The sequence below is a fragment of the Augochlora pura genome, chromosome 1, assembly GCF_028453695.1.
Source record: "Augochlora pura isolate Apur16 chromosome 1, APUR_v2.2.1, whole genome shotgun sequence".
In the NCBI taxonomy this organism is placed as follows: Eukaryota; Metazoa; Arthropoda; class Insecta; order Hymenoptera; family Halictidae; genus Augochlora; species Augochlora pura.
Genome location: NC_135772.1, coordinates 21,308,317 through 21,326,170, shown reverse-complemented (window position 1 = coordinate 21,326,170; position 17,854 = coordinate 21,308,317). Strand labels below are relative to the sequence as shown.

The 17,854-nt window shown below is 54.2% G+C and overlaps 1 protein-coding gene across 13 annotated transcripts in view; it reads right to left on the bottom strand.

The window, feature by feature from the left end:
- Nucleotides 1-17,854, bottom strand: part of Scalloped (TEA domain transcription factor 1 homolog scalloped) — an 89,515-nt gene that overhangs the window by 12,523 nt on the left and 59,138 nt on the right. For all 13 annotated transcript variants that reach the window (XM_078184154.1, XM_078184109.1, XM_078184072.1 and 10 more), the window contains 2 exons: nucleotides 11,289-11,413; nucleotides 10,707-10,845 (listed from right to left, as the gene is read on the bottom strand). In XM_078184154.1, coding sequence (XP_078040280.1) covers nucleotides 10,707-10,845; nucleotides 11,289-11,413 — 264 coding nt within the window. The remainder of the gene's footprint in view (nucleotides 1-10,706; nucleotides 10,846-11,288; nucleotides 11,414-17,854) is intronic.

The window sequence follows — 17,854 nt, the reverse complement described above, 5'->3', positions numbered from 1 at the left end:
CCGATTTTTTATTTAACGCTGTTTTTTCATAACGGCTATCGGACGACCAGCCGAATTCACCGGCGTTTTCCACCGTTCGCAGAATGCACAATGATGTTATTGCAGTCTATCGAACCGTGCGAAACGCGTCGACAAAAAATTCACCGGATCCCAGCCCTCGCCTCGCGGAAACATAAACCAGCGATTCAATGATTTCGCGTATTTCGATCAGCCGTTTTGTATGGAGATTTCAATCGCGTTCGCCTCGCTCCGCCGTCTGCGAGAACACTTTTTATTTTTCCCCGGATCGCGCGGCGTTATTACGGTCCCTCGCGTTATTACGAGGCAAATTGAGCGCCCTCCGGCGAATGCGCTTCGACAACTTATTTTCACCTAGATATAGGGGTAACGGAGACGGAGACGGAGACGGAGACGGAAACGGAAACGGAAACGAGAATACGCTCCCGTTTTCTCTGCGCGCGGGCCAGAGTTTCCGCGGCGCGTCCTATTCGACGTACGCGCTCTTTTCGTTCCCGCTTTCGCTCTCGTTCTCGTTTCGTTCCATTGTGCCGTCCCGTTTTCGTTTTCGTTTCGTTTCGTTCCAAATATGAAAAATTTCCAATGAAATAAAAGTACGCGCTCCGATATAAATCGTACCGTACATCGAAACGACGCGACGCCGGTTATCGTGGCATCGTAAACGTTTGACGTCGTCTGGTTGCGGGTTTACGGGTTTTATGGCTTTTTATGGGTTTCACCGGGTTTTACAGGTGCGGCTGTAAATTCTGAACGACTGTGAAATCTAAGCAACGATAACACGCCGCATGGAATACGATTTACCGGATTCAATCGGCTGAAAATCAATCGATCGTTCAATGCGCACCACCCAACCCACCCTCTCGCGCGTACTATCTCTTTTTTTTAGCCATCCGTCGTCAGATTATACGCGCGCATTTGAGCAAATGCGACGTCGCTCGTCCGCTACGACCGAGTTCTCTACCCAAGAAATCTCGCTGTACCGCGCACCCACCGATTGAACGGATATCGTTATCGGAAGCGACTCCGGTATCGGACGGTGTCCTCGGTAAACGCGCAAAGAGCGTTTAGTTGGATCGATTTTGTCCATGCCGGGCACGAGGATAGAGATCCTCGGGACATTTCGGGCAAACATGATCGCGGGAGAACGCGGCGTGCGACGCCGAACATTGTCGAGCAGCGCGAAACGGCGCGAAACGGCGCGGAGTAGTCTGGAGTAGCGCGGAATGGAGATAAGCGTAGGGAAGAGGGGTCGAAGGAGGAAAGGAGCAAAAGGAGTGGTCGGGTGGGCAGGCGAGACGGAGGGGCATGTCTGAGGAAGCGGGAAAAAGGGGGGTGGGGGTGGGGGTGGGGAGAGGGGTGGCACAGCGAGAGCTCCGAAGCATCGGGAGGAAAATATTCGAGATTCCAGGCGAACCGCGTGATGACTCAATTTCGCAAGGACCGTTAAATGGCTCGCTGCGAACCACGCGCCGGTACTGGTCGCGTTCCTCCTCCGTTTTTGAAGGCCGAACATTCTTCGAAGGGGGTTGGTTCCGTCGACTCGGATATGCCCGGAAAATACTGTTACAAAGGATCCGTTCTCTCGCCGGTTTATTCGCGCAATTCTGCTCCAGAGCCGGAAAGACGGTCGGCGATACAAAACGAAACGGACGCGCTTCTTCTTCTTCTTCTTCTTCTTCTTCTTCTTTTCGCAGCATACGTTTTACGCGGGGCGTACTCGCGCAACGGCGCGGCACAGCGTCGTGCTGGCCGGGTTGCGCGAGGCGAGGCCCCCGGCGGGAGAGGGAAAGCGGTCTTCGTGCTCGTTACTTCGAGTTCGAGATCATAATGGCCCTTCTTGTTAAATTGAGCATCAGCCAAGTGATTTACGTTGATTGCTCGACGCGACGCGCATCCACTGCCCTCACCCTTCCCCCACCTTCTTCTTCGCCATCCACTCTCCCCTTGCACCCTCTCGCCGTTTGCAGCCGCTTGCTGCGAATCCCTCCCTCTTGCGCTTTCCCTCTCTCTTTCTCTCTTTCTCTCTCTCTCTCTCTCTCTCTCGAGTTATACCGACCTAACCCCTCCGATCCTTTGTAGAACGCCTAGGTTTTCCCGGCAGAGTGTACGCACGGTATATCATCGATCGTCGATCTTTTTCACGGCGACTCTATTCTAGCTCGGCGAACGGTCCTGATTTCAATCGGAGTCGAATCACCAAGGAAGGACGCCGTGTCTCGCGATCCTCTTGGATCTCGTTGTGGCCTCCCAAATCTGTTTTCATTTTTTCGATGAATTACGTTCTCGATAATATTCAGCATAATTTAATCGGCCGCTCGTCTCGGCGTTCGCGATCGATCGATCGACGGATCGATCCGAAGAGCGGTTCGATCGGACGAGCGACGTAGCGTCGTCGAAACGGTTGCTCGGCTTACGGAGTAATAAGCGAGACAGGGGTATACTTTAAGAGTAATTAATTAGGAGGGTCTGCTACGAGCATTCTTGGCAATCCGCGTTCAATTAGTCGCTCCTCCGGGAGAACCGCCGAGTGCATAGTGCATAGCGCATAGCCCCGTGTATACGTACGCTGGCGGAGGTACGCGGAGCAACGCGATCTTGCCGCTTCGCCGGTACGCGGAGCCAACCGGAGCGCCGTTGACGGAAGGGATCGCTTTTGACGAGTCGAGAATCCAGCGTTCGGCCGTTACACCGGTGGTCTCCGAATATTCTAGAGTCTCGAGTCTAGACTTTACCGACAAGTACCGTAACGTTGCTCGATGATCCGCAAACAGTGTGCCCCATGCCGGTCCTTCGAGACCCGAAGTGCGTTTAAGCTCGTTTAGTCGATTAGTAATCGTCGAGCAATGCGATCGAACCGAGGGATACTCGAAAGGCGAACCCGACCGGGCCGCCTCCCTACCACTCGACGTCCGTCCCGCCTTCGTAGTCTAGGCCGGAAGGCTGCTGTTGCTGCTGCTGCTGCTGCTGCTACCTTCTTTCCTCGTCCAACGAAGCCGATCGATATTCGGATCGCTTCGCCACTTTTGCCATTTACCGTTTGATCGCTCGGTAATTACGATCACCGATTACACTATTTTCTTTTTTCTTGATATCGGTATCTTGATATCGGATCGCGCGTGAAATGTGAAACGTGAAAGAAGGTATGCGATATGCGAAACTTTAACATGAAATACAAAACGTGCGTGTCAAATATGTGAAAGCGAGAGTTGACGTTCTACGATTGAAACTTTTGTATCTATCATGAAAACGAGACGACTGGAATGTGCAAAATCCAGCGCAAACGAAACGTTTTAGATTGTAACGTTTAAAAGACTTTGTCGAGAACGTTTCTGAAATGCGTGGTGTTTGGAATAGTTGGTTCGCCGGTCGCCGGTAAGTAAGATGATTTCGATAGGAAATGCCGTGGCAGACGGTAGCGATACGTGTAAAGGTTGAAAAGGCTCGGCGGCGGTGGCACACCGACGGCTGGTTCGTCGTATCGTGGCCGGTCGGTTCTTATGGGCGTGTATACTCGAGCGAGAAACCAGGGGAGAGAAGATAGAAGTCGATAAGTGTCCTTGCGCCAGAAGGAGGATCCTCTCGCATCTTGACACGGTCACCCCCCGCCACAACGACTCGCACAAACTCGCTCGCGAAAGCCTGGCGAACCCCTACCCGAGAGAAGTCGGTCCTCTCTTCTTATCATCCCTGCGCCCGCCATTCCATCCATCTTCCTTTCTTTCCATTTTCTTCGGTGCTACGGTGTACGACGGTGCTCTACGGTACCACCACCGTCCGCTCCACCGCTGCTACACCAACACTGCTACGCCGCCTCCGCCGTTGCCACCACTACTACCACCATCGTCGCCACCACCACCACCACCACCGACACTATCTCGCTCTACTCTCGGCATCGTCGGGAACACCGTCGTCGGCTGGGATCCACCGTCATGGCACACCATACCAGAATCCTCAGCCACCCCATCCGCCCCATCCATCCCATCCGCCCCAACCACCTCGAGCACCCCTCCGTTCCCTCCGTTCCCACCGTTGCCGCTGTTAGCTCCCTTTCCGGGTCCCGTGCACCGGCCCCCTCCCTCTAAAACCCGCGCCTCCACCTCGTGCTCTGTTCACTAATTGCACATTCTTCGCATAGTTTCGCCACCGTCCGCCCCTGCCAACCCCGATCTACGCCAAGGACGGACGGCGAAGGGGAATTGTAAGCCCTCGACACACGACCAGCCTCGCCACCCTCTCGCCACCCTTTCGCCTCTCTCTCACTCACTCTCTCTCCCTCTCTCTCTCCCTCTCTCTCGCTCTTTCCTTTCCACCTTTCCACCTTCCCTCCGCGCCGTTGTACTCCCTCCCTCTCGCGCCGAGCTGTCTTCTTCCAGCGGCCTCGTATGCTCGTACCATCTACCATAGCGTATCACCGGTATCCTTCTCCCTCGTTTTACTTTCCGCTTGCTTTCGTACTCCTTGCCCTCTCCACTCTTGACCCCACCCACCGACATCGCCACCCTCGTTCAAGCATCCACCGTGCTTTTGTGCCGTTAACTCAGTGAGTCCACGCTTCCCAGATATCAAGCGTGTGTTGGTCGTTGCCGAGTCTCTGTGTGTTTCGCGTCGCTCGTCGCGCACTCGGCCGTGCCGAGGAGAAGCGCGAACGACGGAGCTGCGTAAAAGAGCGAAACACGACTGGGAAGAGCGGAAAGAAGAGCATCCGCGAGAAAGACACGGGTCGAACGGGCTTCTCTTGCGGCAACTAGCGAGACTTCAGCGACGCGAATGCTCAGGACTCTAGGCTCTAGTCTCTAGAATTTTGAATAGAGAATTTCAAACTATGGATTTTCGCGTCGCGCTGCGATCTCGGGTCATTTGGAAAAATTGTTTTCGCTTATTTCACTAGTCCTTCTTAACAATTCGAGACACGCGTCGGTTAGATTTTAGGAGTCGAGTCTAAATTTTCGAATGTCTACTGGTAGAACGCGCGTAATAACCAAACGCATCGTCTGGAGTAAGGGCGAGACGAAACGTCGGAAACGGAATCAAAGATGTTGGAGGATCGAGGGAAAAGTGGGAGGGGCGATCGGGGTCGAAATAGCAGTCTTACGCAAACTATGCGCTTACTGGAAAGATCGTTTCAAGGTTTACGGAAGGCGTATAATCCCGTTTATCGTGCTCGTAAATCCGGGAGTATACACTCCTTGGTCTTCGTCCTTCCTTTTAGCTTCGATCATCCTTCGCGACGCCGGAAACTCGGTGGTCGGTGGTAGTCGGTCGTCGGTCGTCGGTCGTCGGTCACCGGTCACCGACTATCGTTTTAATCCCTTTTCGTTTTACGAGCAGCTTTTACGAGCCATCTTGCACGACCGCTTGCACCAATCTGCAGGTTTTGGAAACGAGCAAGCTAACCTCGAAGAAGCTTACACACGTTCGACGATGCTTTAGAAATTTCAATACAGCGGAAGCGCCTTCGCCTTAAAGCCCTGTTATTCGAAAGCGTCGCTCCTCGAATCTTTTAATATACTTGTCGAAATAGATGCGTACGCGACGACCGTTTTATACCGTATACCGTGTACCGTGTACCGTGTACCGTGTACCGTACACCGCGCGCGGCAACCCTAATAAACACGTTCTAGCGAATTTCATTCGGGAATCGATCGCGAAGCATTAAAAGATTTCAAAGAATTACATGTTCACGTTCGCGATTCGTCGAAACGATTGGAGAAGAAACCGTTGGTCATCTATCAATGAAAAACGATCGCGTCGCATTTTAACGAGCGGTCGTTGAACGAATAATAGCGACGACAACGATGTCGATAGTCGTTTGATGGATGGTAGATTATCGTTTCAACTCTCTTTCCAGTCGCCGCTCCCACACGCGTCTCGCAAGCGTGTCCAGAAGAAAAGTTCTACTCTGGATGCGATGCGCGAACGAAACGATTTCCTCCGTATACTGCTCCATGGTCCACGCTACCGAGAGCGGCGGACGGATAAGCGGAAAGCTCGCGACTGCAAAGTACGCGGCAACCTGAATCGGTGCGCGGGTACGGCGAGCTGGCCGAACGGAGGGTGACGCGAGGTTGAGAAACGGTCGAGGAGGAGCGGGAGGGTAGAAGGCGAAAGAGCAGAAACAGAGAGAGAGAGAGAGAGAGAGAGAGAGAGAGAGAGAAGATAAAGGACGGGGTCGGAGCTCGAAGAAACGGGACGAGGAAAGCTCGCGAGCTGGCTTACCTCCGAAAGGAGATACAAGGCGGCGGCCCATCCACCGGCTTCCGAGGATGTAAGGCCAAGGGTGCCAGACAACTACCACGAATTAATATTCATTACCTCGTGGAACGTCAAAGCTGGCTGCTCGAGATTGTACAAATATGAAACAACGTAGTTGCGCTAATTAAAATACCTGGCTGCTTTCTTGGCAGAAACGAAATTCTCCACTCCCGACTCCAGCTCGCCGCACCCCATTTCTTTCGTTTCTATTTCGCCGAGAATCCAATGACGGCGTTGCCGGTGCCGATGATATCTTTGGTTCGGTCGCTGCACACCTGCCGTTGTCGTAGTTACCGAGCAAAATTCACGGTAAAGCTACTTTCATCGAGAGTCGCGGACAGAAAATTCCACTCGTGGGCCCGCGACTGATTCGAAATGTTTAGCAAAAGGAAATTGAGGAAAAGAAACAGTTTCGCCGTCATCGTTTGTCACGGACTTGGATGGATCGGGGCCGATGTGGCCTCGAAACGCCGAGACCCGCGCGCGAATCGTCGGTGAAAACTCGTAGAAACGACACGAGTTATCGCGTTCGAGATAAACGATAACGACCGATCGACATCCTTCTCTCGGTCCACGGATTGCGACAGTTTTCAAACAATTTTTGATCGAAGGGTATAGGAGCGATGAAAGCGAAGATTCAAAGTATTTGCGTGGAAACGCGTATTCGTTTCAGCAGGAAGCAACGAACGAGTCAAGACGGAGAGAATATCCGGGCAGACGATCCGGGTGAAACGCGCAAACGCGCGGACGAGAAGAAGAGAGGACAGGACGAGGAGGGATGTAATAATCTGCGTCCGCATTGTCCGTCTTGCCGGCATGGCCGAGTCCTTTGACATCTCACGGAGTTTAATTAAACTCGAGCGTATAATAGCTGCCCGTCGAGAAGGCGACCCGTGGTCCAACGTCCTTGCCCGACGCCTGCTACCGTTATCCGTTCCCGCCGTCCGCTGCTTGCTATCTGCCATCCGCTACCAACTACCCGCTACCAACTACCAGCTACCAGCTACCAGCTACCAGCTACCAGCTACCAGCTACCAGATATCAACTGTCCACTACTACCGAAGGCCCGCGCAGTGAATATTCCGGTCACCGCCATGTCGCAACGTGTCGCTATTATTTTTATTACGGTTTGCCGTGGACGCCACCGTTCACCGATATATCAATGTTTTCCGAAGAAAAGGAGGAAAATATCGAATCGATGGAAGGATTTTAGGATTTTAGGATCGTCAACGATTTCGTCGATAATCCTTTACGTGACCGCGGCCGCAGCGAGCGGCGGGCACCTCGTCCCAACCAGAGAGCGCGTTCGAACGTTCGAAACCCGCGGCAAGTTGGAGGAGGATCGACCTCTTGCGTTTACGATCCTTTGCGGATAGTTGTTTCGTCTTTGCGATCGCGTCGTCGTCGTCGTCGTCGTAGTTTCGCTACTTGTTCCGCGTTCCTTGAACTCGAACGACGCATCCGAACCAACCGGAAGAACCGACGGTACCGTGTCGTCGCGTCAATGCTCATAATTTCACGCTTCGACGACGTCGCGGCATCGGATTATTGGATCGGATATCGAGGAAAGAAGTCGCTCTGCGATCGTTGTCCGGCACCGAGAAGATCCGACGGAACCTAGGGAACGCTTCCCCGGGGAATCGCCGCTGGCTGGCCATTGCCTCCCGAAACGACGAAAGACGGACCGAAATTGCTGGAAGAACGCTTCCTCGAACCTCTTTAAATCTCAAGATTCTCGACTTCCGGCGACGCACGTTCACGGCGAGCAGGCACTCGACGAAAACTCGGTAACAGACTATCGCAAATTCTCGACTCGCCGTATTTTCGAGGCTCGGTGCGACTGTACGGATTGCCACGGTGCGGTGGACAGAAGTAGAGGCACAAGTGAAAAGAGGAGCAGGCGAAAGGTAAAGTTGAGTCGACGACGCGCGATGGTCGCGTTCGTTCGAGAGTTCCGATTCTTGTAAATCGGTGTCTCTTGCCCCGACGATGGCTGTCGAAGGTTTTACAATTTCTCGGATTCGTTTGAATCGCGAAAGGGAAAGCGTCGTCGCGTCGAGTCGCGTCGCGTCGCGTCGCGCCACGCCGGTCAATAACTGGACACTGCCTTCCTTCTCCACCCCTTGGAGAACCTAGTACCACACTACACATTCGTGGTGTCCCCCTCCCCCATGCCGTGCAAGTTGTCTGCCATGTTTTCGTACATTTTTGCCTTCGCGTTCAAAGAAGGCGCACGGCGACGGAGTAGAAAACGTACCGACGTACCGTACGCGGCGCGACCCGAGACGTTACCGTCGACAACGCGGGGATGCGTTGTCCAGAGAACAAGATGCACCGTGACGTCGAGCGAAACGCCACATCGATGGATTTCGTGTTTGGACAGGGACTGGAACCCGATGGCGTCCGCCGCCCAACAGAGATGTTTCGCGTTACAGAGCTATCCCCTGACAAACGACTCGAAATTGGTTAATTGCGACAATTTAGAAACGAACCCGACAGAGTAGCACGCGCGATATCCAATTCGCCCATTCGTCGATTCTGTTTCCGCCGCATCGAATGCGATCGCGATGCTTTTTCGTCGAGCGAGTCGATCGAATCGCCATGAATGCGGTTAGTTTATCGGGAGGATCGGAATATATGGTAGAATTCTAGCATTTCTTGCGCGTTTTCTCAAAGGCTCGAACGATCTCCGCGTTCTGGAAACTCTGCGCTGTTCCCTAATTGTAGTTACGCGCGAGAAATTTCGTAGGGGCGGATGCGCGTCCGACAGCGATTCGAATCGGATCTCGAGTCGACTCGCTTTCTATAATATTTCATTAAAACTTTTGCTTTATCGTTGCGCTTTATTTTACTCCCACATTGGCGTATCTACCTGACTTTTGTTTACTCGGACATTGTAAGCTTCGCTTCACCGACATTCGTTGGTGTTTTCTTGTCAACGACGAGGACAAAGACGATAGCGATAGCGACGGCGACGGAGACGGCGACGGAGACATCGACAGCAGGCAGCAACGTCGGCGTCCACCGATTGGAAATAGAGGATAACGAGGCGCGAAAATCGCTTAACGCGATTGGCTATCGATCCTAGGGGAAACTTATCTTGCCCGTTGCTCACTCGAACAGCCAATAAAGGATCCCTCGGCCTTTCCCCAGGATTAAATATCTCGGGGCAATTTACCTCGTTCGAGGTACCTCTTGCCGCGTCTCCTCCTGCTGCTTCGTCCCTTGGCACTGCTGGTACGTCCGTGCGCGAACCCTTCCCCCCTGCCCCGACGCCTCTTCACGGACGGTTCGCTCTTCTTTTTCGATCGGAACGTCGACGCCCCGTACCCCGTGATTTCTCCGCGAAAGACCGATCGTCCGAAGAGAGACGCGTTCTAGGAACGAGATTCCGTTCGAAAGGTTATCGGGCGCCAACTTGCTTTATTTCTGCCGAGTTTCGGCTTTCCTGCTACGCCCGCGTGACATGTGCGCGTACACGCGTTCCTCTATTCTTTTACCGGGCTAACCCATCGATACTGCGATTTCGGTTCTTTACGCGCGCGCGCGCGCGACAAAAAGTTTCGCAACTTCGAAAGAATGCCTGGTTTGTAATCGTTCGCGCAACCCTTCTATTCGTTGGACGCTTCGATAATATTTAATTCGATAATTTTGAATCCGATCGAGACCGCGAAGCGGATCGTTGCAATTACCATATTTTACTCGAGCAATACGGAGTTCGATACGCGAGAACCGTATCGCGAACGATGGAAGCGATGGAAAGCGCTAAACTATACTCGGCAAAGATCTCGATCGAGGGGGTATCTTTCGAAGCGTGGCGTTATTGCCTCGGGTCGGAGAGCTCGTGCCGGCCGGTTAACGGCGGTGACTACGGCGGCGACTACGGCGGTGACTACGGCGGTGCCCGTGGTCTCGTAACAGGCAATATCTGCTCGGTCACGTATACCGACCTCGGCATCGAGCAATAACGATGCCCGTCCGGACGTTTCCACCGACGCGACGCGTACCCCCGCTGCGCGTCGCGTAGCTCCGAACGACCGACGCCGCTCGCCCGCTGCTCCCAAAGAACCCTCTGGGCGCTTGCTTCCGCGCGGAAGCTACGCGCGGCTGCGACGCTTGCGAATTGCGCGCGGACCCGTGGCAAGATATTCGGGAACGGTCTTCCGATTTATTTATACTTGTTCTCCGAACGAATTCGAGATGGTTATCCGAAGAAATCGCTTCGCGCGCGGATCGACGCGTTAGTCGTAGTCCGAGTAAACCTATCTGAATTTTATTCGCGAATAAGCCGCTTAAAAATTGTTCCCGACGTCGACGGAAATCTCGCTCGCGCGTAACATCCCTAGCAATTATATTTCGAGATCCAGTGGCTGCCGGTGGTTTTATCCTCGGGGGAGACATCGAAAAGAGATTTGCCAGGAAATTGTTCGACTCACCGTACATCTTCCCTTCGTCGGACAGGATGATTTTGCGTCGGCCGCATGGTGGATATATAGTGAGGGCTTCCTGGAAGCTCTGCTCGATATCCGGCGACCACACACCCTCCGCGTCCGCTGCCGACAAGTCCTTCTCGTCCTGAAAAATATGGGAACGCGGCAATTCGTCGATCGCTCGATTCGCCGACCGGAATCAATTTCGTTCGAATCGTAAACGTCGTTCTTTTTCGGTTTCAACGAATTTCCTTCCGGCCGCCGCGAGCGAGACGGCCGCGCCGCACCGCGCCGCGGTTGCCGGTTCGTTTTCACCCAGTACCTCCTACCGTAAATCGGTCTCGCGCGATCGATCGACTGTTCGATTCTTGGCAACGAGACTGAAACGAATCGCGTCGGGATCGACGGAACGGCCGCAGTAGTATCCGCAGGCGACGAGTACGTCGTCCGTCGTCCGTCGTCCGTCGTCCGAGGATTGATTCCTCGCGTAGAAAAAAAGAGGAAGGAAACCGCGGAACGTTCGACTCGGCCAACGAAAGAAACAGAGTCGATCGAAGATCGCAGAAGCTGTGAATGGTTGTAACTTACATCGCTAATTTCACCAACGTCGAGATTCTTGGTATCCGAGCCGGAGCCGTTCGCGTCGGGCGGCGGCCCGGAACTCGCTGGAGTCCACGGCGCGGAAATGGTGTCGGCTGCAGCCACCGCACTGCCTGCAACAATCGAACGTATTTTCAACGATTTCGGTCAGCACCTGTGCGCGAATGGAATTTTCCTCGTTTCGAGAAACAAGAGGCGACATCGTTTCCCAACGCGCGTATCGTTCGCTGACCAAATTCGTCGTCGAGGTAATTCGCAGTTGGGTCGATCGACGGCAAGTTTATTGTTGTTCGCTTCTCTGGTCGTTTCAACGTTCTCGCATCCATTGATCACGTTCGAAGACGCGTGCGAACGCTTTCGAAAACGTCGCTGACGCGGAAACGGATCCGATCCATTGGATCGACCAATTTGTTCCTTCGCGTCTTCAAATTCGAATACAGCCGGGCGCGATGCAGTCGATCATTTAATCCAGCTGAAAATTGTTGACGAAACGAATGGCCAAAGGAGATGAAATGGAAGCGCGCTCGCTCGCACGCGAGCGAGAGAGAGAGAGAGAGAGAGAGAGAGAGAGAGAGAGAGCAGGATGGCTCGCGTGTGCCCGTTCGTCGCGTTTAGGCTGGCGCGTGCGACCGCGTGTGCCCGTGTGTGCGAGCCCGCAATGCAGAAGGGAGGGAGGTGGAAAAATCAGCGCGTGAAAAATCGCGGTCGAACGTAGCGGTGCGGCGCGAAGCGCGCGGCACAGTGCGCTCGTTGGCGCGGCCAGGACAGAATCTCTATACGCTGGAGCAACAAGTGTTCGCTGATATCGCGTATCAGTGCCGCAGTCGGCGGTGGGGGTTAGTCGTAGGCGGTACACTCCGCCTACCGGGGGTGGAGTGTGTACGTCGAGCCCCCGGAAGAGCCTCCTTCCCCTCGACTTCGACCGCGATACCGGACCTCTCGCGCGGGAACAAACCCCCAAAAGCGGGAGAAATCGGGAGCAACCGCGAGAAACCGGCAAAAATTCTGACGCGTTTCGCGAAATCTTTCGATCCAAAAACGGAACATCGCTTTCTTCCGTTTACGGGGATCCCATAGCCGCGGCTATTCTCCTCCTCGAAACGTACATGTACCGAATACGGAATGGGGCAGCAGGGGCAGGAAAGAGGTAAGGGCGAGACAGATTGCTGCGCCTTGTATTTATTAAAAAATTAACCGAAATGAAAGAATACGAATTGTCTCGAGGTTGTATTTAAAAAAGAAAAATGAACAAAATACGCGTCGGGTATGTCGTGCGGAAATTTTCGTACCCCGTGACTAAGTCGCTAAAGATTTCGATCGTTGTCGACGAACGAGGCGTCGCCCCGCGCAAACAGTTCGAGGATGGAACCTCGCGTTTCGAGGGGTTTCGTCGTGCTTCGCGAGGCACGAGGTGCGAACCCCGAGACGCGCAACGGGTTAGCTGGCGAAAATGAGCGGCAGCTTTAATAGAGAGGCGAGCGAGGCCAGCAGAGCTAGGCGCGCGCGTGCGCTCGCTGTTCGCTGGTCGCCGATGGCCATCGGCAACGGCAACCGACGACCAGCGATCGACTACCGGCGACGCGGCTACCAACCACTCGAGCAACAACCATCGGATAACGTACACGCGTCTCGTTCCGGTTAGCCAAACTGGATATACATACCGTCTATGCCTGTTTGCTTATACGCGCGCGAGCATTCTCCGCAGCCGTGTGTCGCCGGTGTTCGAGCACTCGATAGCTCGCTCGCGTGTAATGCTAGCCAGGCAGAATGCATAGATCATGGCGGATGACGCATAGCTGCATTCGGCGTGCTCGCCGCTCGTTGCTCGTTGCTCGCTGCTCGCTGCTCGCCCCGTTCGCCGGTCGCCGGTCGACGCTCGCCGGTCGACGCTCGACGCTCGACGGGGGTTGCTCAGCGGAGGGATGGAAACGCGCGGATGAAGGATAGGAAATGGCCGGGTCAGCCGTGATAGGGCGCAGGAACCCGCCGCGAAACGCGGAGGAGGGAGAAAGCATTTTGGAATGTCGCCGTGGCTACTCTCGGTCATAGGAGAGACCGGAACGTCCTCCTCGTCCACCTGGCCAGCTTGTCCCGGCATAACTAAATTTCTTGTCTCCTTTTAACTCGGACCGAAACGTTTCCAAACATTTGCTAGAGGGGGACGCGGACTTGCGAGAGGCGGAGACAGCAATGCGAAACTTGCTCTTCTTCTCCGGCATTGTTGCCTCTAATTTTCCACTCGCGATTCTATTCGTTTCATCTACTCGCATCGTCCATCCAGAAAATATTACGCGTCGCGACGCGAGGAGCCGCATCTATCGGGGCGCCGCGAAACGTAACGCGCGTACGCGGCATCGAGTCTCGGCTACGGAACACGCGGAATTCCGTAATTTTCTGAAAAGAGGAATACATGCGGCGCTCCAAGTCGTAAAGATCTATAAACTGATACAGTTTCGAAATTGAATCGTTGGCGTCGATGAAGGACGCGTCGAGTATCTCGTTTAAAAATCGGCGCGGCACGAATACGCTGAACGCGTATCCGCGAGGGTGACATCGGTAAATCGTTCGCAGCGGCTTTATCCTCGAGGAAACGCGCCGTACGTGGAGCGTATCCGATTCACAGCCCCGAGGGTGCAGTAAATGGCGTGTTCGCGGATAGCGGTGGTTCCGGCTAAGCTGTAAATTTGCCGTATAACCGTTCGAGGGTAGCCGGCTCCGGTCGAGCAGGCCCGGCTCTACCGGCTCAGCCGGCGGCGGCAGCCCGTTCCGAGCTCTCGTGTTGGTGTGCTCGCGCGCCAGTTCCCGTTCCCGTGGCCTACACCCGCGTCCTATACCCGCGTCCCCGTGGCTGGATCGCGGGGGGGTTCGGTGGACGCTGCGAGAGACGGAGAGACGGAGAGACGGAAGATGCGGGATGGAGAACGAAGGACGCCGAGGAGCGGAGAGCGAGGAAAGCAGGAGGAGGAAAGCGGAAGGTGGAAGGTGGAAGGTGGTGGGTGGAACTGGTGGTAGGTGGAAGGGCGAGACAGGAGACGGGGGTCGTAGGAGCATTCATAGCAGAGACCAGAGGGTGGCTTCGGTGGAATGCGTCCCGTTTAATATCGCGGAACATTATATATCGCCTCTCTTGTCCCTACGTTGTCCGTGCCGCACGCTATAACACGTACCTACAAACACACCGACGACGCGACGTTGCGACGCGAGGCGACCCGAGGCAGGCCGAGGCGACGCGACGGTCCGCCCTCGGCGATCCTTTGGCGACATTGACTCGTCCGCGCGCAGTTTTCCCGGCCTATGCGTCGTCACCGTCGAATTCTTGTTCCCGCGACACCCCATTCACCTTCGAACGTGACTCGAGTGAATTAAAACACGGGCACGCGCGTGCCGCGATAACGCGTTCCCGCGTACACACTACACCTAGTCGAGTCGAGTCGAGTCGAGTCGAGTCGAGTCGAGCTTCCGTTTCCCTTCGAGCTTTCCCTTAGCGTCCGAATCGAATTTTTCGTTGGGACGTTTTCTCTCGCTCGACGGAATCTTAAACGGTTTCGTCGTCGATGCGCGACGGTCCGATGATCGATAACGTCGAGAGAACGCGGGCCGAGGCTTGGACCGATTAGAACTCTGAATTGTTCGTATAAAACGTAAAGGGACAGCGTAACGCGAAGTCAAAGACGCGACTGGATGGTTGCGCGATGCACTCGGGATAATCATTTTCCCGAGTATTTTCCAACGAGAATACCCTTTATGTGGGTTAAACATAGATTTAATTATATTACATTAAAACTACAATATGCCTGTAGTATTAGTATCAGCGTCGCTGTACGTCGAGAATGGTAATTTAATTCCTCTCGCAAAGGTATCAAAATTATAATATCCGTCCATACTGCGCCAGCTGTACCCTTCTGCCTCGCCCCCGCCTACCCTTGCCCCCGTCCGTCTCTCCGTCCCCTTCGCCGCCTACGCTACCGCTGCTACTCTCTGCCTCGTCCCGACGCTATGCTGCCGATTCGACGTCGTCGCGTCTGAACGTCGCGTAGGTTCCATTGGTTTTCTCATCGTACCAACCGATGGAACCATCGAATAAAATAATTTCTACTGTTTTTATCTTGCTCGTTAAAAGGGTCGATCTCGATTCCCTTGTACGCCAAACCGAACAATGTAACGGCGACATAGAGCTGGTTCGGCGGTAGCGGATCCTGACACTTCAACGACTCTCATCGTCCAACTATCGAGCAGCCCAAGGATGTAATACTCGGACAACACAAGTTTCAGACGCCGATTCTCGAAGCCGAAATGTTGGGCAGTTAAAATCCTAGGAGAAACGCGACGGTATCTCGCAGCGGATCCTTTGCCTTCTCGATGAAACGATCTCGACGATCGAATAGAAAACGCGGATGTTACCGACGACCGAGGGACAAGTGTCTCTCGGTCGATTGTGAAACCCGTGAGATGGAAGCTTGGAAAAGGGGCGAGGAGAAAAGAACGTAAAAGAGGTAAAGGAGGTAAAGGAGGTGAAAGACGTGAAAGAGGCGTGCGGCGGGGACATAGCCTCCTCGCCGTTTCGTTCCCCCGTCGTCGCGAGTCGAACGACGCGATCCGAAGGCCGAGCGCGCGCGCGACTGCAGCCCGGTCTCTCGACCTACCCCAACCAGCAGCCGGCCGGCCCTCGAACTCGAGGTGTATTCCCGTGGAAACGTTCGAGTGCACCTATTTATTATTTGTCCCCTGCCCGATCGCGGCGACTGGCTCTGTTTTATCCGGCGAGCAATGTTCGCCAGCCGTCTCTTCCTCGGTTTCGCGTTGCCGCTTCTTCTCTCGCTGCTGCTCCTGCTTCCGATTCTGCTTTCGCTCGGCGTTTCCGGGGGAGCGCGCGAGGGGCGGAATCACCGGCGAGTCTCGCGTGACCGCGCACAAGTGGATGGATGCGTGGAAACGAGGCGCGAATTGGGCTCGATCTTTTATTTCTTTTTCGAGGGGCGAAACAAAACCGAGGGGTGGAGAACGCGGGGGATAAAAGGCAGGGAAAAACGGGAAGAGAAACGCGGAGAGAAACGGCCGGAGAGATTAATTACTGTCGTGCGGTGAATGGATGCACCTGTGGCCTCGAAGCAAGCTTTTTTCTATCGGGTGCTGCAGGAAATTAACCTTCCCCGCTTGCCAGTTGAATTCTCCAGTTTTTACGGCTCTTCTCGTGCTGCGTATCCTTCATTTTTTCCGTTCTCCCGCGACCCCCTCTGCCCACGTTTCGCTCGGAACGGCGCATGTAAAAGCGGGGAAAACAGACGTCAGTCTCGTTCGACTCGACGATATTCTCCTAATTGCACCGAAACTCTTCCGTTTCTCGCGCGATTCGATAAGGCGAGAGTCGAGAGTCGAGAGTCGAGAGTCGAGAGTCGAGAGAGACGGGGACGAGAGTCGAGAGAGACGCGAGACGACGACCAGCATTCGTTGTTAATTCGTCGTTAATTCGACGAACCACCGATGCCTTTTCGAGCGAAACGGACCGATGCGGCAACCACGTTGCTTTCTTTATCCGTTCGTCGTTTCATCGGGATGGTGGATCACGGTTTCCCTTCCGGTTGGTCGCATTAATTTCTATCGATCGAAGTATAGCGATAAGTAGCGTCACGGCAGTTTCACGCACGCTCGGTGGTAACGCGTCCATGTTCCTTTTACCGCTTCCACGAAAACCTTGAATCGTCGATTGCATAATGCTGGCAATTAATACCAATAAATAGTAACGATAACGATGAGGGTACTCGGTTCCTCGTTCTTCGCAACCGAACCAATGCAGCGTCCGAGGAGAAACGAGATTAGCCTATTTCGCAACGTCCTCGCACGAGTTCGTTGAATCGTCGATTGTTGTTTAACGGCGGCAAGGAAGCGGCGCTACGGAAAACTGTGGCGGATGTAAGGATCGTGAAAACGGATTGCCATTATAGAGGAAAGCTCTTTGCTCGGCGGATTGCTTCGCAGTCTGACAGCGGTCGCGCTACCACGGTGGCAGCAGCGGTGCCAGCGGCGCGTTACCAGCGACGGCGACGGCGACATTATTCTTTTATTTTCCAAGCCGACTCTTCTCCGTTTCTTTGTTTCTTCTTTTACCGTTAATGACGAAGCGAATAGCACTCTGCGCTGCTGTCGCAGTCGCAGTCGCAGTCGCAGTCGGTTACCGTCGTCGTTGCGTAAAGAGAAAAGAAACAGGAATGGGAGGACGAGCGCACTCGCGCAATGACACCGCGCTCTTTTAACGCGAGATTTGCTGGCGCGCAAGAGCGATTAGCGTCGACCCGCGAGTAATTTACTCGCGCCACTGTATCGTTATGCTTTTCGTTCGAGCTAAATTAGAACGAAATAATTCGCTGAAGCAATTTACGGTGAAAAGGGTAGCGGGAATTAACAGAGGATTAATTATGCGTCCCCGAGCACCGTGCGCGTCTTTCTTTCTCGACGAGTCGCGCGAACGCGCGCGCGCGCGCTACGCGACATCCGTTTACGCTTTTCCTCGGTTTTATTCGCCGAACCTTTGTCCTCCCGTAGCCCCCCAACCGAAT